This window comes from Cottoperca gobio, unplaced genomic scaffold (genome assembly GCF_900634415.1).
Source record: "Cottoperca gobio unplaced genomic scaffold, fCotGob3.1 fCotGob3_237arrow_ctg1, whole genome shotgun sequence".
In the NCBI taxonomy this organism is placed as follows: domain Eukaryota; kingdom Metazoa; phylum Chordata; class Actinopteri; order Perciformes; family Bovichtidae; genus Cottoperca; species Cottoperca gobio.
Window position 1 is genome coordinate 79,051 of NW_021166863.1, and position 24,104 is coordinate 103,154.

A 24,104-nucleotide genomic window follows, 5' to 3' on the forward strand; every position below is an offset into this window, starting at 1 on the left:
TTTAGTGTGAAGGGTTTGTTCAATCAGAACAACATGATCTCAGCTCTTATAATCCAAAATGTTATATTATTACATCAGGCTTTTAAATCTAATAAAACTTTCCACCAGAGTATAAATAAGAATAAGACCCCCCCCCTTTACATTCATACACAGAACATGTCGTTAAAAACGCTTCAAATGAAGGAATATGGTCGTTTAAAAGAACACACTGACGTTATTCTCCCAACAACTATTTATACAGAAAGAAGAATCCATCGCACAGCTGGTTCCAGACTTTTGAGCGGTCGTGCGGTCGTGCGGTCGTGCAGTCGTGCGGTCGTGCGGTCGTGCACGTCATTATAATAAATAATGCGACTGCTTTGAGTTCAATGTTTTCTTATACGAAACAATATTCTCGCTTCTTCCTTGATTCAAAATCAGAAGTCCGTTTGTTAATTTGTCTCGTGAAGTAGCTTCACTTTTTCATCCTTATTTATGCTCATAAAGTGTTCGATAAATTCACAGTTCGACTTATTTAAATACAACCCGATGATTTTTTTATTTGCGTTGTCTAGTCGCGCTTGTGCGAGGAACCCGACTGCGTGTGTCACAAAGTTCAAACTGCACTTCCTTCTTCGTCCACCGCAGTTAGAACGTGTGAACGGACCGTAGACGCCGGCTTTCTGTAAATGTACGAACCACTAGCGTTGATTTTTAAAGCATCGAGTCATAATCATGAGTGTTTTTGGACCATGTGACCACATATCCTGATGTAGACGAGAATAAAGGACGTTTTGCAAAAGAGCACAAAAGTTTGTTTCTCTTAAATATCGTGTGTGAAAATGTTCTTTCATCTTTATTGGCTCTTAATATGCGGTTTGTGCAAAACATGAATATCCTGATTTGTGGATTTTATGAAGCCTGTCAGACAGAAATCAGGGATGAATTTGTTTTAGGGGGGGGAGGAGTTAGAGCCGGATTATATTGAGCTGGGACTATTGCTGGATTAAACTCTATTAATGTTTGTGTCAGGCAACCATTTCCTTAGAATCTACAGTATATACATATATATACACACATTAAGACAGAAAATTACTATTAATATGCAAAATACAGGTGAAATATACCTTTAAACATTTAACCCCTTTACAGTTCTGTGGGATAAAACAGCGATTTACAAGGTGATGAAATGTTTCGGCACTTTATTTCATTAAACAAAGTAACAAAGTGCACTTGACTGTTTTGTGCTGAGATCTTACAGGTTGGCAGTATTTTGGGGGTAGGGGGATGTGGGGGGGCGGGGCTCAGTGTTGCCAGGTTGGCTCCTCACAGGCAGATGTCAGTGCTCAGTCACGGTTGCCAGGTTGGACGTCTTCTCTGCTTGGGAGTTGATGCTGGAGACCGACCAGATGTCACTCATCTCTGTTCAGACAGACAGGTGAGGACGTTTCACTTCAGTCGCAGCAATAAATAGTGAATAAGGAGAATATAGTGGTTTATATATATATATATATATATATATATATATATATATATATATATATATATATATATATATATATATAGATATATATCTATATAAATAAATAGAAGTGATGTCACAGACGAACTCTTCATTCACATTTCTGACCTGTCTTGAATTTGCTGTAAGTGCTGTCGTCCTGCGTGATTTTGCTGCCGGAGCAGAAAGCCAGGCCGCGCTCCCTCCACCTGCCAGCAAACAACGTTCAATACTCAGAATCTGAAAACTTCTTCCATCACTGTTAGTTTTACCGTCACTGTTCATGGTTCATCATTCACCAGTGAAAGATGAAGACGACGACGATCAGCACGAAGGACAGCAGGTCAGTGAGGATCCACATCAGCTCGTACTCGTCTGGACTCTGAGACACAGATTATAAATACAACTAAAGTCTGTACTTTACAGTAAAGTATATATATATACACACACATATATATACACTTTACAGTAAAGACACTCAAATTTATGAGTAATATTTGGGTCTTTTTGACGTTAAAATGAGCACAAACTTAAACAAAATGTGGCATTTTACTGATAAGTAGTATTAATACTTCTACTTAAGTAAAGGAAATACTTCTTGCACCACTGCTGTTGGGTGTGTGTGTATATTTATTTATTTATATTTATATATATATTCACAACTCGCTTGAACAGGTGCTCTTATTAAATAAACTAAACGCGTTTGTTATTTATCTAATTTATGTGCACGTTTCAGTGTTTACTGTGTTGCTTTGCACATTCACATTCTCTCCTCCGCTCTGTTTTGCGAGGGGCGGGGCTTCCTTCCCGACACACACACACACACACACACACACACACACACACACACAGTCAGAGACAGAGCGGAGGAAAGGAGGGAACTAAATAGAAGCATTTACTGAGTGCCATAAATATACAATTGATTATAAAACCATGTGGATGCACGAGCATTCATCTGAATGGAATAAAAAGAAAGTTGCATAAAATAGAAATACTCAAGTGGACATTAAAGTTACTTCCTGTGAGTAAGTGCACAGAGGTGTTACCATGAGGAAGAGCGGGGCGCTCATGGTGCGGAGCAGCTGGGGAGCGTTGGTGGTGACCGACTGGACTCCGGTGCACCAGGCCAGAGAGAAGAGCCACGGCTGGCTGATCACGTACAGGTTAGTGCTGATGTTCAGCGCCGCGTACGCACTGCACACACGTCAGAGTTTAGACATCACATGATGGTGCACACACACACACACACACACACACACACACACCTGGTTGTCTGCGTGGACATGGAGCTGTAGTGCAGGTTGAGTTTGCTGATGCTGTTGCTCTGCAGCTCCTCTAGAGGGAGTCGACTGCCCGGACGTCTGCTGGAGCGCGGGGTCGATTTCCTGAACCAGAGCCCGCAGGTCTGAGGGCAGCCACAGCACCTGGTGCAACACACACACACACTTGAGTCTGGTGTGACAGGCTTTACAGTTTTATTTGGCTTTTTGAGGGCGTTTTAAAGACGAATATAAATGTGGAGTTTGTTTGTTTTGTAACTTTGCAGTGGACTGAATATTTAGTCATCCAGATGTTTTGTCTTTAAAGTCACAAAGCTTTTCTGTGACTATATAAACCATCAGGGATAAACAAGAAATGATATCAAGTATATTATATTGTAATTCATTGTTATTCATCGTCTCTGCCTCGCTGCGGCCGACACAACCTCTAAGCTTTATGCAGATTAATGGCGCCATTTGCCGCTAGTGCTACTTTTATTAAAGAGTTGGCATCATAAGCGTGAATAAAGCCGGACGTGGACTCACCTGCGAGGAGTGAATGGACGACTCGTTCTGGATGACCTCCAGCGTGCGTTGGATCCAGGTGTCCCTGTACGGGTGACCTCTGGGTGGACGGTAGAGGTCAAAGATCACCAGTTTGTCTCTCAGCGCTGCCAGCTGCAGGAAGGCCTGCAGGCTGCAGACGGGCTGCTGTCCCGCCCGCAGTCGGTCCTCTGCTCCCAGAGAGCCGGCCGTACCGAACGGATTGTTCTGAAGGGACAGCCATCAATATCTAATTAATACTGTGACACAACATGCGGGACGATGTGTTCGCCATCACAACAACACATGCTACGAAATCAGCCGTGAGAAGAAGTAACTGTAAACAAAGCTGTTGATAACAATCCATACTTTATCTGCCTCCATATTCAGAGTCAGTTTCCCTTGGTGTGCTGACACATGACACACATTTATACATGAATATATATTCTATTATATAAAGAACTGTTCAGGGATTTATTTACACGTTTAGAGAAGACAGTAAGACGAAGAACAAAAAGGTCAAACATTGTGCAGGAGGTTAGAAATGGATTATGAAGATGCGTCTCCCATTTGATATCAATAGTCATATTTAAAAAGCATTTACTCCACTAACTTTATTTTACTCCACGTCTTGTGAACTAAATAAACTCGGCACATTAAAGAACTGATGTTTATTGTCTCACAGAGAGGAACCAGGCGCCGGCGTTCAGGCTCTCCAGCTCGGCCCAGGTGAACATGGCCGCCGGGGTGTTGGTCCGGTTGGGGAAAACCTGGCGGATGTTGGTGGTCCGTCGCAGCGTGTGGTCGTGCATCAGGAAGGGGACTCCATCAATGCTGCGAGAGAAGACAACAGCAGAGTGTCAGAGGGAGGAGAGGGGGAGTCCATCTTAAATGCAGTACATGTTAAACTTATTGTACTTTATTTTATACAATCCACTTAAAAATCAATCAATGACACACACACACACACACACAGCTGCTGCCTGACCTGATAGTGACGTCCGTCTCCAGACCTTTACTTCCTGCTTCCACAGCCTTCTCAAACGACATCAGTGTGTTTTCTGGAGCGAGCTGCAAACATACGGCATCAGCACGTTCACACAGCGAGATGTAAACATGTTGCAGAGTTTAAGAGGGAAAGCTTTGTTTCTGTTCTCCAAACAACGGGGGCAGGAAGGATGTGAGCAAAGCTGCAGGACAGAGTCCCAGAAGATATTTCACTTATTTTCTTTGTCATATGGTGAAAATATGTTGTTAGTTGCAGGTAGATTCTGTGCAGCAAGTTGCAAAACAACGGTCAAAATATATTTCAGATCATTCGCTGCAGGCTGTCAGGTCGTCTGGTTCAGATCTGTCCCCAAAGTCAAAACTAAACATCAGTTTTCTGGAACAAACTCCCAGAAAACAGCCGGTTCGCTGCAACGCTCACTTCTTTTAAATCGAGGCTGAAGACTTTTCTGTTCTCTTACACTGCACTTATATTTTATACCCGTCTTAATCTATTTTAGGTTGTTTTAACACATTTCATTCTCTTTGCTCTTTAAAAACAGTATTTGTTAGTTGTATTTAAATGTCCTTTTATGCGTTTCTTTTGCACTTTGTCTCGATGCTTTTAATAATTTATGTAAAGCACTTGAAATGCGCTGTGTAAATAAACTTGCCTTATAAAACGGAAAGAGTGCACATATAAAAGTCCAAAATTGAAATGTTCTTTACTTTCCTGATCCAAACCAGAGGACCAGTGCAGCGTAAACAGCCAGTAAAACAATCGGACTTAAAACATCAGTTAGAAGAGAATGAATGTGCGCTCTGCTCACCATGGGGGCTCCTCTGTGGCCGATGAGGGCGGGTGCGGGGCCCAGGGTCCCGTCCTTTTTGATACAAGGAGAATACAGACCGAGGGGCACCAGGTAGAGGGCGGACAGGACGCACAGGTACACCCCCACGATCAGCCCCCGCCTTCCTGAAACACAAACACACGTCAATTTACAAGATACTGTTGAGGTTCGACGACACGAGAGAGTAAAAAGGTGAATTGTGATTTTTGTAAGAATTAAGAAAAAAGATATAACTAATTAGTGAGATTTAGAGTTACTATAACTAACTATAAAGAGTTAACTATAACTAACTATAATGAGTTAACTATAACTTACTATAAATAAAGAGTTAACTATAACTAACTATAAATAAAGAGTTAACTATAACTACTATAAAGAGTTAACTATAACTAACTATAAAGAGTTAACTATAACTAACTATAAAGAGTTAACTATAACTAACTATAATGAGTTAACTATAACTTACTATAAATAAAGAGTTAACTATAACTAACTATAAATAAAGAGTTAACTATAACTAACTATAAAGAGTTAACTATAACTAACTATAAAGAGTTAACTATAACTTACTATAAATAAAGAGTTAACTATAACTAACTATAAATAAAGGGTTAACTATAACTAACTATAAAGAGTTAACTATAACTAACTATAAAGGGTTAACTATAACTAACTATAAAGAGTTAACTATAACTAACTATAAAGGGTTAACTATAACTAACTATAAATAAAGAGTTCACTATAACTAACTATAAATATAGGGTTAACTATAACTAACTATAAATAAAGAGTTAACTATAACTAACTATAAATAAAGAGTTAACTATAACTAACTATAAATAAAGAGTTAACTATAACTAACTATAAATAAAGGGTTAACTATAACTAACTATAAATAAAGAGTTAACTATAACTAACTATAAATATAGGGTTAACTATAACTAACTATAAATAAAGGGTTAACTATAACTAACTATAAATAAAGGGTTAACTATAACTAACTATAAATAAAGAGTTAACTATAACTAACTATAAATAAAGGGTTAACTATAACTAACTATAAATAAAGAGTTAACTATAACTAACTATAAATAAAGAGTTAACTATAACTAACTATAAATAAAGGGTTAACTATAACTAACTATAAATAAAGAGTTAACTATAACTAACTATAAATAACGAGTTAACTATAACTAACTATAAATAAAGGGTTAACTATAACTAACTATAAATAAAGGGTTAACTATAACTAACTATAAATAAAGGGTTAACTATAACTAACTATAAATAAAGAGTTAACTATAACTAACTATAAATAAAGGGTTAACTATAACTAACTATAAATAAAGAGTTAACTATAACTAACTATAAATAAAGGGTTAACTATAACTAACTATAAATAAAGGGTTAACTATAACTAACTATAAATAAAGAGTTAACTATAACTAACTATAAATATAGGGTTAACTATAACTAACTATAAATAAAGAGTTAACTATAACTAACTATAAATAAAGGGTTAACTATAACTAACTATAAATAAAGGGTTAACTATAACTAACTATAAATAAAGAGTTAACTATAACTAACTATAAATATAGGGTTAACTATAACTAACTATAAATAAAGGGTTAACTATAACTAACTATAAATAAAGGGTTAACTATAACTAACTATAAATAAAGGGTTAACTATAACTAACTATAAATAAAGGCTTCACGTTAAACAGATGTTGTGACACAAACTGCAGCTCACCTCTGCTGTTCATGCGGAAGAAATGCAAAGCTATCGGCCAGGCGAGCGCCGTCAGCAGCAAGACTCCACCCACATGTAGATAAGGTGCAGTTACCTGTAGACATGACAAATATAAGAAGAGGAGCAGCAGGAAAATGAGGAGGAGGAGGAAGAAGAGGAGGAGAAGCAGGAGGATGAGCAGGAGGAAGAGGAGGAGCAGGAGGAAGAGCAGCAGGAGGAGAAGGAGGATCAGGAGAAGGAAGAGCAGCAGGAGGAAGAGGAGCAGCAGGAAAATGAGGAGGAGGAGGAGGAGGAAGAAGAGGAGGAGAAGCAGGAGGATGAGCAGGAGGAAGAGGAGCATTAGGAGGAGCAGGAGGAAGAGGAGCAGCAGGAGGAGGAAGAGGAGAGTCACCTGGAAGGAGAGCAGTAACGTGGTCCATTCTTTGCTCCACAGGTCGGATAAGACGGCGGTGGCCACGATGGAGAACGTCAGACTCACCAGGATCCCGACCTGACAACAAGGAAACACGGCGTCCAACATGGCGTCCAACATGGCGTCCAACATGGCGTCCATTATGATTTATATTTATATCAAGTTATGACAAACATCCCTGTTTCACATCGGCTGCAGAATAATAAATGTTCGTGGGTTTTAAAGCAGCAGAGATGGAGGAAAAGTAAAAGTATTAATAAATATCCTGCATTTAAAAATGTAAAAGTATTTAGTATTTATCCATCGATTGTTTGCTTTGTAAAAATAAGGAACATAGTGAGACGTGCTCAGAGCTGACACAAAACATCTTTACGAACGCATTAAAATACACGACAAATATTAAAATTATTCAAAAATCTTAATCTGAAAAGAAACTACAGCTGTCGGATAAATGTAGTGAAGTTAAAAGTGCTTCACAGGAGATTACATTACGTCGTACACAGCAGTGACCTGCACTCTCATCCAACGTGGTGTTTGTGAAAAGATGATGTAATGTCTTTAAACAATGAATAAATAGTCTCAGCAGGAAAAGTTACCTTGTGACTCCAGTGCAAATAAAGCTTCTGGCCCTCTGACAGCAAACACACAGCCAGCAGCTGCACAGAGGAAGAGAACACACACACACGCACACACACGCACACACACACACACACACACTTTAAAACAGTGTTTCTAATACATGCTGTGTTCTTTAAATGTGTGAATTTACACTCCAGAGCAACTGAACTGTTTAACACCAGTAAAAATAAATCAGCAAAGTAATCAACACACGATCCAAACAGCAGTGAGACCCTCAGTGTCGAGTGTTTTCACCATGAGCACAGTGACGTAGGTGAAGAATCCTGCAGCGATGACCAGCAGCACCACAGACCAAGGGAACCAGAAGCCCAGGATCCCAAAGTTAAACCTGCACACGAGCGTAAACACAGAGAGATCATTAAGAACCAGGATGCAACAAAGATAGAAAGTCTGAGATCAAGTATTCTTGTATTTAAACAGCTGCAGATCATCGTTAGTGGAGGTTTGCTACTAAAACAACACGTGGCTTCAGTTTGTGCAAAGGCTGAGCAACAACCTTAAACAAAAACTATCTTGTTTATGACTCCAAGGCTGGATTATCTAAAGAGCGAACAGAAACGTATGCTGGCGTGCAATTAGGTCCATAAATATTTGGACATTGACACAATGTTCATCATGTTGGCTCTGTGCACGACCACAATGGACGTGAAATTACACACTTAACATGTGCTTTAAGTGCAGCTTTAATTTGAGGGTATTTACATCCAGATCAGATGAACGGTGGAGGAACTACAACACATTGTATACGTGGTGTCCCCTTTTTAAAAAGTAATTGGACAAAGTAACATAATCATAGGTTGAGAATCCTTTGCAGTCAACGACAGCCTGAAGTCTGGAACCCAGAGACATCAGCAGACGCTGGTTCGGTCCCTGGTGATGCTCTGCCAGGCCTCCACTGCAGCCGTCTTCACTTCCTGCTTGCTCTTTGGGCAGTTTCCCTTCAGTTCTGTCTTCAGCAAGTGAAATACTCACTTGGATTCAGGTCAGGTGACTGACTTGGCCATTGCAGAACATTCCACTTCTTTGCCTTAAAAAACTCTTTGGTTGCTTTCGCAGTACGCTTTGGGTCATTGTCCATCTGCACTGTGAAGCGCCGTCCAATGAGTTCTGAAGCATTCGGCTGAATATGAGCAGATAATATCGCCCGAACACTTCAGAGTTCATCCTTCTGCTTCTGTCAGCAGTCACATCATCAATAAATACAAGAACCAGTTCCATTGGCAGCCATACATGCCCACGCCATAACACGACCACCACCACGCTTCACTGATGAGGTGGTGTGCTCTGGATCATGAGCAGTTCCTTCTCCATACTCTTCTCTTCCCATCATTCTGGTACAAGTAGATCTTTGTCTCATCTGTCCACAGGATGTTGTTCCAGAACTTTACAGGCTTTTTTAGATGCGTTTTAGCAAACTCTAATCTGGTCTTGCTGTTGTTGAGGCTCACCAATGGTTGACATGGTGTGGGGAACCCTCTGTATTTACTCTGGTGAAGTCTTCTCTTCATTGTTCACTTTGACACAGATACACCCACTGGACCTCCTGGAGAGAGTTCTCGATCTGAACTGAAGGGCTGTTTCTTCACCAGGAGAAGAATTCTTCTGTCATCCACCACAGTCGTCTTCCGTGGTCTTCAAGATGTTTTGGTGTTGCTGAGCTCACCAGTGCGTTCTTTCTTTTTAAGAATGTACCAAACAGCTGATTTGGCCACACCTAATGTTTGTTATTTCTCTGTTGGGTTTGTTTTGATGGTTCAGCCTAACGATGTCCTGCTTCACTGATAGTGACAGCTCTTTAGACTTCATATTGAGAGTTGACCTCAACACATTCCACACTTGAAATGAACTCTAGACCTTTTATCTGCTCCTTGTAAATGAACTAACGAGGAAGCAACACACACCTGGCCATGGAACAGCTGAGCAGACAGTTGTCCAATTACTTTTGGTCCCTTAAAAAGGGGACACCACGAATACAATGTGTTGTAGTTCCTCCACCGTTCATCTGATCTGGATGTAAATACCCTCAAACTAAAGCTGGAAGTCTGCACTTAAAGCACATGTTGATCGTTTAATTCCACGTCCATTGTGGTCGTGTACGGAGACAACATGATGAACATGGTGTCAATGTCCAAATATTTATGGACCTAACTGTATATGAAAATCTGTCAGAGTCCAAATACGTCCAACTTTTCATCGGATCGGAAAAGTGAACATATACAGATACGCATGTCTAACCTGTTGATAGAGCATCACTTACTAATACAGAATGTATCAGACGAATACCCAACGAACGCATAACGTATACAACAATATGGCTCCGGACGTATTTTAAAGAGCATTTTACCTCACAAAAATAATATCCTAAAGAGCAATTTATATTTACTTATACTTTTTAAACATTTCTTTAAGAAGCTTTGTGCAGCCGTGGCAGAGAGCGAGATGCACCGGGGGGTCCGAGGTGAGGAGCTGCGGTTACACATGTTTTCATCAGCAGCAGCTTTTGCATGTACGTTCCTCACGCTCTGTGAGCGCTCTGACGTGTAACTCAACGCACCAGTCGAAGTCATTGTAGTCGTTCTTCGCTTGTCCCCAGAAGTAGAGAAACACCAGCGTTAAGCAGAACGCCACCACCAGCAGAGCGAAGCTGACACCTTCCAGCTGTCAGAGACAAAACATTCAACATAAGTCGCTTTCTTTCCTTAAACTGAACTTTAATGGAGATGGATGACCTTTGACCTCTATTGAGAGAGAGGAATTCAAAACAGGAAAGCTATTTTTAGGTGTTTTCCTATCCTGCATTAATGATTGATTTTTTACTGGTCGTCAGGCCTTTGGTACAGACGATATGGAAAATAACGCTTTTTTAACTGAATATTGTAAATTCTGTCCTGCTTAACAAAAGCTCCTGTTGATGCCCGAATATTATATATATATATATATATATATATATATATATATATATATATATCCTCTGCCGTTTCTTCTGAGGTTCATTTAATATGAACTATACACATTCAGTGTTGCAGCTACACGTCATTTCTTATATTTAATCCGTTTATTCAGGCTTTTATTTTGGTAAAACAGTGAAATAAGTTTCTTTTGTTCGTTAACTACTTGAACTCTGAAACTGGAAAATAATATTAATATATATTATTTCAAATATTTTTGGTGTTTTTATTTTTAGACTGAAAAACAAATCCCTCGCAGCATTCAGTAAATATAATTACATTTATTTGGCATTATGTAAACAAACCAGCATTTACAAAAAAGGTATTAAATTCCGATATTTCCGATATGAATATTTGGCGTTTTTGATCAGATCATCTTTTCTTTTATGACTTTGGAAAAAAAGAAAAATAATTAAATGTTGGTGTTTTTCCTCATAACAGTTGCATTATGTAAACAAACTGGCTTAAAAAGAGGAATTAAATTCTGAAAATGATTTAATATTTGGTGTTTTGATGCTAAAATAATTAACTCAGTGAAGGTTGAAAACAATATTATATAGTATTTATTATAGCAGTTTTAGGAAAGGATATTTTGATTTATTTTTCATCTGAAAAAAAATGCTATTGTTAATAATTGACATATAAAAATGAGTATACAGAAAAATAATTCAATTTTTTTTGTTTCATAACAGTGGCATTATGTAAACAAATGGCATTATATAAAAATACTTAAATACTTTTACTTAACTATTTGTTTTTTTTAAAGATCATATCATTTTCTGGCAGACATTTTCCTGCTCCAACGCAACTTTTTAAAAGTGTGTTAACTCCTCAAAGCGAGCAGATTCATGACGCTGCACTCAAGTGGACAGCGTCACAGTGAGAGGTCCCTCTCGTCCGACCTTGTTGCAGCAGCAGCCCCCCTGCTGGGTGCAGCTCCGCTCGTAGCGTCTCCACCTGCAGCCGTACAGCCCGGACAGACACGACACGAGAGGCCGGTGCTCGTAGCGCCGCAGCAGTGCAGCACGGACACCTCGCAGCCGGCCGAACTGCAGCTGGGACAACGTGGACGCCATGGCTCACACACACCCCCGACACACCTTACATGCTTATCCCACATACACACACACACACACACCTGAAACACAGAAACACAACAAAGTATTACAGGAGTCTCTAATGAAAGACTACTGCAATACTGCTTTTACTCAAGGACTTAAGTACAAGTAAGTTTTTACTACAACAGTAAAATCCTGCTTTTTAATGAATGCATGAGTTAATAATCTAATGATATAAAATATAATGGCATTATATATATATATATATATATATATATATATATATATATATATAATATTATATTAATATATATTATATTAATATTATTATATTAATATATTATATATATATTATATATATATTATATTATATTTATATATATTATATTAATATTTATTATATTAATATATATATATATTAATATATATATATATTATATTAATATAATATATTTATATATACAATATATTAATATATATATATATTATATTAATATTTATTGACAATTTGATCTTTTGTTTTTTTTTGTTTGAACTACTTTTTCTAACTAGCTTTAGTGAATCCATTTAGAAGCTTTGCTGTAGTTCAATTTATTCCAGTGTAAAGTAATTGGTATCTTGTAAAGTATCTTCCAACACTGTATAACAGTATAACAGTGACAGGGAACATTATTCAGCATTGAGTACTTTTATTTTAAGTACATCTTCCTGATTATTCTCAAGTAAAGAGATCTGAATACTTCCTCCTGACAGGGACTTTATGACACTTTGACACCGAGCAAAAGCTTTGAATAAGTAACTTTCTCTTGAATTATGGCAGCTTTATATCCCAGACCTGAAACAGACACTACAAACTGGAAGGTGCCTGTGAAATCAGAGTCCTTGCAGCAGGTCTCAGGAGGAAACCTGCTGAAACGTTGCTCAAGAAGCCAAAACTCAGTTGTTACAGACTATTGTTTCAGTTCCTTTTGGGCAGGAAATCAAAAGGAATATTTTTCTTGCTGCTCTGTTGCAGTTCCCAGAGAAGTAAAAGCTCATATGTGCTCTGATGTAATCTGCTTGTTTCAGGTTTCTTCTCAGCACGTGAGCAACTCAGGCGTGTTTCAGGTCATTATCGTCGCTGGGGATCGAAGTACAGACCAGATGGATGTAATCCTGCTTTACTGGTGGATTGAAAATATACTTTTCACTTAAAGATAATTGTGCATACACACACGTATACATATTTTATGCAGACCAGTTAGAGAGTTCAGGTATAAATCAGCATGGAAAACACGGTTTATAGCATCTGTACACTTCTGTATTTGTAGACTTCTGTTGTGGTCATTTCTTACTGGTTGCACCTGTTGTGTACAATTATAAACTTGTGATTTAATAAATAAAATAAATCTGTTTATCTGAAACGATCTTCTGTACTAAACTCAATAAAATACATGCATAATTAATGTATAGCAACAGGACTGGCTGCAGTGAGGCAAACAAAGCTGTCAGTTGTGCTCGAGGATAGAGAAAACTTGCTAAAGTCCATTCAATTATCTAACACTTAAATCTTGCCTTGCCTTCTATTTTGGCATACACAGAACATAGTTTTAGATTAACACCTTGTTGTTATCATGGTGAATTCTGCACACATGATCGTCAAAAGGTTTGTCATCATAATTTGCACATGTGTTTTGAGGTTTTATTCATGTTGAATTGTGAGACGAATTAAAGTCTGTATCCTAATCATTCGTAAAAACAGTTAATAATGTACAAACAGCTACACGCCTTGGTGAGGAAGCGTGATACTAAACACATTTACCGATTTTTATAATGAAGTCTGGTGCTGGACTCAATATAAAAAGAAAGAACGGGACCTATTGAGCCTGTTTAGAGCTAAAGCACGAAGCTGGTCATCACCAAAACACATCGATGTCAAAGCAGGTTCAGCATCTCTGATTTCACTACAGAATATATTATCCTAATATCAACATGTAGAGAAGGTAATACTACCTCCAGGTAATCCTCAAGGTCGGTTCTGCCTCCCGACAAACGGCGGAGAAGAAGCCGCAGTGCGCCGTCCTTCCTCGGTTACCCGAATAACAGCAGGCAGGTGGCCTCGGACGATGAGGTCCAGTCAAGCTGACCAGAGTGACGTACACGTGTACCGGAAGCTAAATACTTTGCATTACAAAATACAGCACGAGCCTTTATTAGATGGCAAAAATGATTTAAATGTAAACATAAAACCTACTTATTCAGCAAGGCTTTTAAATAAGAATTGTTTATAGAAACATTATTTAATTCACTTTATTATATTTAGGATGTACAATTGTATTCTATTGTATTGTTATGTTATTAATCACTTAATTTATTGTATTTAAGTTGTAACATTGTTATTTTATAATCACTTAATTTATTGTATTTAATTGTAATATTGTTATTTTATAATCACTTAATTTATTGTATTTAAGTTGTAACATTTTATTGTTATATTATAATCAATTATTTATGTCACTTGTAATATTGTATTCTATTTTGTTGTTATTGTATTTAAATTGTAACATCATATATTTTATTAATTTATTTCAGGTTATTTTATACTATCACTGTTATTATAAATATTTATTATATTACATTTCCATCATTTGTGTTGCCTTTTTTTAATCATGCAATTGTTTTTGTCTTGTAATTTGTGTTGTTATTATAATCCGTTATATTGCTCAGAACATTTTTATTCATTGTTATTAATGTTAACCAAATGTATCCATGTTTACCAAGTCAATACATCTTAATTGTATTCAAACTAAAAGCAACAATTCTTTTTTTTTTAAATACTTTATTTTGAAAATCATCCCGGATATGAATATTGTAAATTCTGTGCTGCTTCACAAAAGCTCCTGTTGATGCCCGACACTTCTCCTGTACCTGTTGCCATAGTTATGCAAACACACTGTAACGTCAGGTGAGTGAACAGGTGAACAAGGATTATTATTATTATTATTATTATTATTATTATTATTATTATTATTATTATTATTAATAATAATATTATTAAGAAAGAAATTTCGTTTGCAGGAAGCATTAAAACACAGGTCACAAAAACACTGATGACAAATCAGCAGGAGCAATTCAGTCAAAGACATAAAAGCAATCTCTGGAAAGCATCATTTATACAATCTTTATTAATACATCTGGAATATTTCACTATACACAGTGTGCGCTGTCACTGCAACAATAATTATCTAATGTTAAAACGACTAAATAAATCTAAGGGGACTTAAATTCAATGATTTTAAAGAAGCACCTAAATATTAGAGTAAAGTAATTTACAAATCATAAGAGAAACGCACACTAACCATTACAGACAGTGAAACACTTCATCCTGTAAGAAGACAGAAGTTTTTTCACCAAAACAAGAATTACTCGAAGACCGAGAATTCCTCACCAACGCAAAGTTAAATATTTACATGAAAGCAGCAAAATACGTCAGAGCAGAAGGAAACTGCACGACTACTTCGACCAAACAAAATGTATTGCATACATTACTCTGTAGCAACAATAATATCACATATCAAGATACTTTGAGGTACTTTAACTCGGAAAAGGGCCTCCCTGATCTAAACCCGAACGGTTGTTTGTTGTTGGACTTCTGTGCTAGTCATGGAATGGCCATAACAAACACTATGTTCGAACATAAGGATGCTCATAAGTGCACGTGGTACCTGAGCACCCTAGGCCAAAGGTCAATGATCGATTTTGTAATCGTATCATCTGACCTGAGGCCGCATGTTTTGGACACTCGGGTGAAGAGAGGGGCGGAGCTGTCGACTGATCACCATCTGGTGGTGAATTGGATCAAGGGGTGGGGGAAGACTCTGGAGAGACCTGGTAAACCCAAACGGGTAGTGCGGGTGAACTGGGAACGTCTGGAGGAAGCCCCTGTCCTGGGGATCTTTAACTCACACGTCCGGCGGAGCTTTTCAGACATCCATGTGGAGGTTGGGGGCATTGAACCTGAGTGGGCGATGTTCAAAACCTCTATTGCTATAGCTGCGGTGATGAGCTGTGGTCTCAAGGTCTTAGGTGCCTCAGGGGCGAATAACTCTCGAGCACCGTGGTGGACCCCGGTGGTCACGGAAACCGTCCGACTGAAGAAGGAGTCCTTCAGGGTTATGTTATCCGGGAGGACTCCGGAAACAGTTGCAGGGTATCGAAGGACTAGAAGGGCGGCAGCTTCTGCCGTGTCAGAGACAAAGCAGCGGGTGTGGGAGAAGTTCGGAGAAGCTATGGAGAAGGACTTTCGGTCGGCACCAAGGTGCTTCTGGAAAACCATCCGGCACTTCAGGAGGGGGAAGTGAGGAACCATCCAAGCTGTGTACAGCAAGGGTGGGACCCTGCTGACTTCGACTGAGAAGGTTATCGGCCGGTGGAAGGAGCACTTTGAGGAACTCCTGAATCCGACTAACACGCCCTCTATGGTTGAGGCAGAGCTGGAGGCTGATGGGGGATCATCGTCAATTTCCCTGATTGGAAGTCACTGAGGTAGTCAAACAACTCCACAGTGGCAAAGCCGCAGGGGTTGATGAGATCCGTCCAGAAATGCTGAAGGCTTTGGGTGTTGAGGGGCTGTCTTGGTTGACACGCCTCGTCAACATTGCGTGGAAGTCTGGGACAGTGCCTAGGGGTTGGCAGACCGGGGTGGTGGTTCCCCTATTTAAAAAGGGGGACCAGAGAGTGTGTGCCAACTACAGGGGTATCACACTTCTCAGCCTCCCTGGTAAAGTCTACTCCAAGGTGCTGGAGAGGAGGGTTCGGCCGGTAGTCGAACCTCTGATTGAAGAGGAACAATGCGGATTCCGTCCTGGTGGTGGAACAACGGACCAACTCTTCACTCTCGCAAGGATCCTGGAGGGGGCCTGGGAGTACGCCCATCCGGTCTACATGTGTTTTGTGGATCTGGAGAAGGCGTATGACCGGTCCCCCTGGTGATACTGTGGGAGGTGCTGCGGGAGTATGGGGTGAGGGGGTCACTTTTGAGGGCCATCCAATCCCTGTACGCCCAAAGCGAGAGTTGTGTCCGGATACTCGGCAGTAAGTCGGACTCGTTTCCAGTGAATGTTGGCCTCCGCCAGGGCTGTGCTTTATCACCAATCCTGTTCGTGATGTTCATGGACAGGATATCGAGGCGTAGTCGTGGAGGAGAGGGGTTGCAGTTCGGTGGCCTGAGGATCTCATCGCTGCTCTTTGCAGATGATGTGATCCTTATGGCATCATCGGTCTGTGACCTTCAGCAGTCACTGGATCGGTTCGCAGCCGAGTGTGAAGCAGTTGGGATGAGGATCAGCACCTCAAAATCTGAGGCCATAGCTCTCAGCAGGAAACCGGTGGATTGCCTACTCCGGGTAGGGAATGAGCCATTACCCCAAGTGAAGGAGTTCAAGTACCTCGGGGTCTTGTTCGCGATTGAGGGGACGATGGAGCGAGAGATTGGCCGGAGAATCGGCGCAGCGGGCGGTATTACAGTCACTTTACCGCACCGTTGTGACGAAAAGAGAGCTGAGCCAGAAGGCAAATGATGTGGCCCGGAGAAGGGAAGATTGGGGTTCCTTACTGGAGCTGCTGCCCCCACGACCCGATCGCGGATAAGCGGTGGACGATGGATGGATGGATATATATATATATATATATATATATATATATATATATATATATATATATATTATATATATATATATATATATATTATATTTATTCTATTTAATATATATTATTCTATTATATATATATATATATTTATTCTATTTTATATATATATATATTTATTCTATTTAATATATATATATATATATATATATATATATATATATATTTATTATATTTATATATATATATATATATATATTTAATATATATATTTATATTTATTCTATTTTATATATATATATATATATATATATTTATTCTATTTAATATATATATTTCATATATATTTCATATATATTTCATATATATATAGGATATATATTCATACTGACAAATATTTATATATGAATAAATATTCAGTATGAATTATAATAACTAATTGAGTTGTTTTGTGGCCTGCAGAACTAATGAAATTAATTATTTTATTTTTTATTTAGAAAATGTAACAAATAAGAAAAACATCAAATACAATGAACAGTACTCATATGGCATAACATATAACTCTTAAACAAATTCCAATAAACAATATAAATAAACATAAATAATCAGCCTCAGCTTGTGTTTTGTTTCTAGTTAAGCAATTCTGATTTTTAAATAAAAATATAATAGAGCTAATAATATATAATGGGTTTCTTTCAAATTAACAGCGGAAAACATCAGTTAATAATTTATTTTATTTATTTGGTTGGTCGCAATGTATGTGTGCATGCAGTGCCTCCTGCTGTTGCCAGACATCAGTGTGTCCTGACCTATTTTACACAAGCTATGGTCCTGAGCTGAGCCTCCCAGCTGGCTGTGTGCACCGCCCCCAAGCATCAAGCACTTCACAATAAAACAGCATTTCCTGTATCAACTTTCAAAATAAAATCTGGTTGCAACAAATTTCGAGCATGTAAAGGAAGACACTCAAAAGGAATAGTTTGGACATTTTGGGAAACATGCTCATTTGCTTTCTCGTGTCTGTCCGGTAGATACATTCAGATTAAAGTACAAATTATAAAAACAACAAATAAATGATGATGCATGATAGATAAAGAGTGAAATGTACAAACTACGCAGAAGTATTTATATATTCTTTCAAAAGTAGCCCCACTTTTAGCAGCAGCAACATAACAGTAATTTGTACATGAATGCATCAATAATTATAATTAAATAACATAACACTATTCTGAAATGGGTCATTCTGCATAATTAATACTTTTATTTTTTGTAGCTTTACTGAAGTATTGTTTTGAATACATGTCTTTTACTCGTATTTAGAGTATTTCTACACTGTTTTATTGCTACTTTTACAAAAGTTAAAAAATCTGAGTACTTCTACCACCTGTTTATACCCGCTTTTATTTTGAAGGCTTCACCATCTTGCTTCCTGTGTTAAAGCGCGAGGTTTGACGCAGCTGCGGCGCAACTTTGACGTCGAAAAGGAGGGAACTTAAGTGGACCTAGGTGGACTTTAAAGTTGCCCCCTATCACGAGACACGGTTTGTACCGTAAGGTCGGTGTAAACAACCGGAGACATGGCTGACCTGTACGTTTCCTTGGCGGTGTTGTGCGGCGCGGTGCTCCTCAGCGAGGCGATGCGCCACACCGCCGCGCGTCTTCTCCCCGGAGTTTACTGGAGTTACCTGCTGGAAGCGGCGTCCACCTTCCAGCTCTGCTGCTGCACCCATGAGCTCAAACTGCTGGGTGAAACGGCCAAACTGGGGCTGCCGGTCAGCCTCACCCTCACCTACACCATGACACTTATCCACTTATTAACTTTCCGGGAGGCGACGTGCAACCCCAGCGGGGCTCTGGAGAGCGTTTGCCGCGGGAAAAGAAGCGTCAGAGCGGCCGTCGTCCTCATAGCCTGCCAGTTCGGCGCCGGGGTCGCCGCGCAGTTTTTCGCAGCGTCTGTTTGGTCGCTGGGTCTTTCCGACGTCCACATCCGGCACCAGAGGTTCGGGTTCAGATGCTTCGACCCCCTCGGTGGGACCCTGCTGGAGGCCGCGGCCGTTGAGCTGGGCTGCGCCTTCTTGGTGCAAGCTGCCGCCATGCATGCACACAAGCTGGACGAAAAACTTCGCGCGCACTTCATCGCTGCTGCCATCACTGCGGTGGTTTACGCAGGTGTGTTCGTTCACCTGAGAGCCAGGCTGAAAAAGAAGGAAACATGAAACTAATCAGGACCATCATGGACCCTGGACATGCTTAGACAAAACACATAATATAAAATATATAAGTCAATAAAATAATTATATATTGAATAAAAGACTAAATCATTTAAAAAGACAGATTTTTGTTTAAATAAAATAATTAGATATTGAATAAAACACTGATTTTTGTGTTTTTTTAAAAGACAAGACTATACAATAACAAAACACAATGAAATAATTTAAAATAACAAATGACTAAAATAAGACAATGATTTGAAAATATAATAAAATAATTTAAAAATATTGTTTTTATTAGAATAATTGAAGAGATTATACAATTAATAAATTTAAAAAAACACTAGCATATAACACTTGCTAGGGATGCAAGTAACTTTTTATCCATTAAGTCATTATTTGTCAACCTGTCATAAAATAAAAGACAATACAATAAAGTTGCGAAAGTAAAACGATGCTAGTAACTATGATTTTCACTATTGATCTGTCAATTATTGTCTTGATTAATTCTAGTTATTGGTGTAACATGTCAGAAAATAATGAGAAATGACAAATCACAAGTTCCCCTAAAGTCAAATATTGACATTTGAGAAGCTGTAACCTTTTGCATGTTTTTAGCTTCAAATAATGCTTATAGATTATCAAAATGTTTTGCAAATTAACTTTTTAATGAGTCGCCTTACGATTAATTAACTGATGTATTCCAGCTCTAAACACAGAAACTGCTTTTGGTGTCCTGATTTAATGTGTGTCTCTATAATCGGTAACAAATGACGACCAACCGGCTCATTTACAGGGATGTTGATCCATGTATATGTCCCTGAACATATATAAAGAAACAAATAAAGTTAGTTTTATTTGGACATTTTCTACATTCTACACATTATTAGGAAATTACAAACCAGTAAAATAAACTATTACTGTGTATTATTGCTAGCAGCCTATTTTCTCTCCTGTGCAGGTGGAAGTATATCCGGCGCCGTCTTTAACCCCGCCCTGGCCTTCTCCGTCATGTTCCCCTGCAGCGGACACACCTACCCCGAGTACTGCTTTGTCTACTGGCTCGGGCCGGTTTTAGGTAAGGAGACGCAGAAGCCAGACCAGCTGTTACATTTGTGTAATATTTACAATGCAGATCGTCAACATTAGGTCTGGCAATATGATTAATTTAGTGCTGCTAAACCTAGTTCATACATGCTTCAGATTCATACTTCTTTTCGTCTTATATATCTTTGCAAGAGCCTGATTGGCTCCCGTATGTCCACCATAGTGTAATGTCTTCCACGTGTGTCCCTCTCCAGGCGTGGCGAGCTGCATCCTGCTGTTTGAGAAGATTATCCCCTTCCTGTCTGGGAAGAGCACCTTAACGCTGGACGTCCCTGCTGTCCAGAAACAGAAGAAGACTCAGTAGCGGTGACACGAGGACAAAGTCATACACGTTTGTGTCTTAAGCTTTTTATTCCACGCGTCTGGGTGGATAATACCAGTACAGCATTTTTCCGTTTTGTCATTATCACTTAAGACGACAAAATAAATGCACTAAACATATTAACATTATAGCACAATGTGACTACAAAGCTGTAATGGAGGAGGCAAACATCAGTGGGTTCAGCTCTTAATGGGCAAATTAACACAAAAGCGTTTAGACGTCACAGAAAAAGACGATCCGTGTAACTGCAGAACTTGCCTGAGAATAATCGAGTTTTTAGGTTTTCTTCAGTATAAAACTAATCCAGTGATTGCTATCTGTACATGTGTGTGTACAATGCAAACAGGAACCGCTAATAGATCATTCGGCTTAATTTAAATGGTGCTAACTACTTCGGCTGTGTTTTTAAGTGAAACTACTTCTAGTGCCTAAACAGATATTGAACCAATAAAAATTACAGGACTGACGGTATCAGTCGGAACCAAAAGACCATGCCAAGTAGATCATTTAATGTTCAGTTGTACTTAAAAAAGCTATATTTTTATAGTTCTTATAACAGAGTTAAGGATATGCAAGGATATAATTAAAGACTGTCAAAGCACAACACTAGAAGAAGTGTATGTGACTGCAATTCACTGCTAAGAATGTAAGTGGTTAATATGCAGATGGTTATGACATCGCAGCCACTTCAGTTTATAATTTACTCTCTGCACTTTGGTAGATTTATGAGCCTTTTTATTGTCGCTGCATTTAACTTTTTATAACTGCATCGAGTGGGACAGAATTAATCTCACCAATGCCAACAGTCCTGAATGTATTCCTAAATAAATACATGTGAAGGCAAAACATATGATATAAAATAAAAGACATCAAAACATGTAAAACATGTAAAGAAAAAAAAGACGATACAATTATTTTAAATAAGATAAAATAATTTAATAGAGAATTAAGTTATTTAATTTTAAATGAAATACAATAAATATATATATTTTTTATCATCCTATAGCAGCATAACTAGGGGCTGGTCCAAGGCAAGCCTGAGCCAGCCCTAACTATAAGCTTTAGTCAATTTCTAATCTTTAAAATCCTAAAACAAAAAAGGCTTTGTTTGAACCGAGTTGAAGAGAATTAGGGGTGAAAGGAAACAACACAAACGTTTGGTGGTTTCGTTTTGGTTCATTTAATGGGAGTTTAATATGCACAAATATTACAATTGTCAAATTTTTGTAATCACACAAATGTTTCTGGGACACAAAAAGAATTCTTCTGCTCAATCTTTACGTTCTCCTGCATAATTCCCGTTTGACTGTATGAAGCTGTGTTGAATATGAATATGGGTAAAGAGTATACTAGTGCAATAATCTCGTTCTCTATCGAAACTGCAGCCATTTCCATTCCTCTCTGAACAACGGACAAATTAATTTACAACGTTAATACCTCTCGAGTCTGGATGATACGAATGTATTCAAGTAATAATGTGAACAAACATGATTTCTTTCTCTGACATTTCCGACCCTGTGTCTCAGCAAAATGTAGAGTGTATTTTAAATACAGGTTTTGTATAGTGTTGTAATTTAAAATGCATTTTTATCTTGTGGGAAATATTTTGATTAAAAACCTCAATTTAAAAAAAAAAAAAAAAAAAACACTTTATGGTTGTTATTTCTTGTGTTTATAGTTTTATGCATTACATTTTTTTAAATTAAAATGTATTTTATATATAAGTCGAGTACAGTACTCATACAGTACAGTACTCATACAGTAGTACTGTACTCGAGTACAGTAGTTATACAGTACTGAGTACAGTACCTATACAGTATTGAGTACAGTACTTATACAGTAGTACAGTACTGTATGAGTACTGTACTCAAGTACAGTACTCATACAGTACTGTACTCGAGTACAGTACTCGAGTACAGTACTCATACAGTACTGTACTACTGTATAAGTACTGTACTCATTACTGTATAGGTACTGTACTCGAGTACAGTACTACTGTATGAGTACTGTACTCGAGTACAGTACTCATACAGTACTGTACTCGAGTACAGTACTCGAGTACAGTACTCATACAGTACTGTACTACTGTATAAGTACAGTACCTATACAGTAATGAGTACAGTACCTGTACAGTACCTATACAGTAATGAGTACTGTACCTGTACAGTACCTATACAGTACTGAGTAGTGTACCTATACAGTACTGAGTAGTGTACCTATACAGTACTGAGTAGTGTACCTATACAGTACTGAGTACAGTACATATACAGTACTGAGTACAGTACTGTACTCAGTACTGTATAAATACAGTACTGAGTACAGTACTGAGTACAGTACCTGTAATGTTCTGTCCTCAGAGGTTTGGATAATCCCAAAAAGAGCCCCCTCCAGACGATCTCGTGGTTCTTTGGCCTGCATGGTCTCTGTTACACAACCTGACCTCTGTCCCCCCCCCTCCTCCTCCTCCTCCCCCGTCCTTCACACTCACGTCTGACTCACATACCAACCTGCTCGCGCTGCAGCATATATAACATTCAACACAAACGACACGCACATGAGACGCACGCCACGCAGCAGATTTACAGGAATACATTAAAGGGGAAGTGCAGCACGATGCTTAAACACCTTTTACCGTTACGTTCTCTTAATCCACTAAATATGTTAATCTCGTCTCTCCTTTACTGAGACATGTTAATCTATGTTATCTATGTTCACTGTTGTCGTGTTAAGAACCTTGTATTGCAACTTTGCACGAAGGCGCTTTATAAATAAAGTTAAAGTTAAATTCCTTTATTTAACCTTGTTTACTTGTTCCATCACTTTGGGTTCTGGGTTTGTGTTCATGCATGTTAGGAAGGGAGGGGGGGTTCTCTTTTGTCTTTGGATTTATTGAAGTTTAACCTCAGCT

At 38.5% G+C, this 24,104-nt stretch overlaps 2 protein-coding genes across 2 annotated transcripts; one reads left to right on the top strand and one right to left on the bottom strand.

Moving 5' to 3' along the window:
• Window positions 1-1,164: 1,164 nt before the first annotated feature.
• Window positions 1,165-14,027, bottom strand: LOC115004998 (glycerophosphodiester phosphodiesterase domain-containing protein 5-like). The gene is given in 17 exon segments (XM_029426766.1): window positions 1,165-1,401; window positions 1,610-1,689; window positions 1,780-1,862; window positions 2,527-2,674; window positions 2,746-2,834; window positions 2,836-2,904; window positions 3,286-3,510; window positions 3,966-4,116; window positions 4,271-4,353; window positions 5,100-5,245; window positions 6,876-6,969; window positions 7,267-7,365; window positions 7,884-7,943; window positions 8,161-8,254; window positions 10,481-10,584; window positions 11,777-12,012; window positions 13,925-14,027. Coding segments are annotated over 16 exon segments (1,782 nt in total). The 5' UTR covers window positions 11,951-12,012; window positions 13,925-14,027; the 3' UTR covers window positions 1,165-1,318.
• A 5,010-nt stretch (window positions 14,028-19,037) lies between these two features.
• On the top strand, window positions 19,038-22,079 carry LOC115005003 (aquaporin-11-like). The gene is made up of 3 exons (XM_029426774.1): window positions 19,038-19,726; window positions 20,729-20,845; window positions 21,069-22,079. Exons 1-3 carry the CDS (start codon window positions 19,135-19,137, stop codon window positions 21,176-21,178), a joined length of 819 nt encoding a protein of 272 aa, XP_029282634.1. The 5' UTR covers window positions 19,038-19,134; the 3' UTR covers window positions 21,179-22,079.
• Window positions 22,080-24,104: the final 2,025 nt, after the last annotated feature.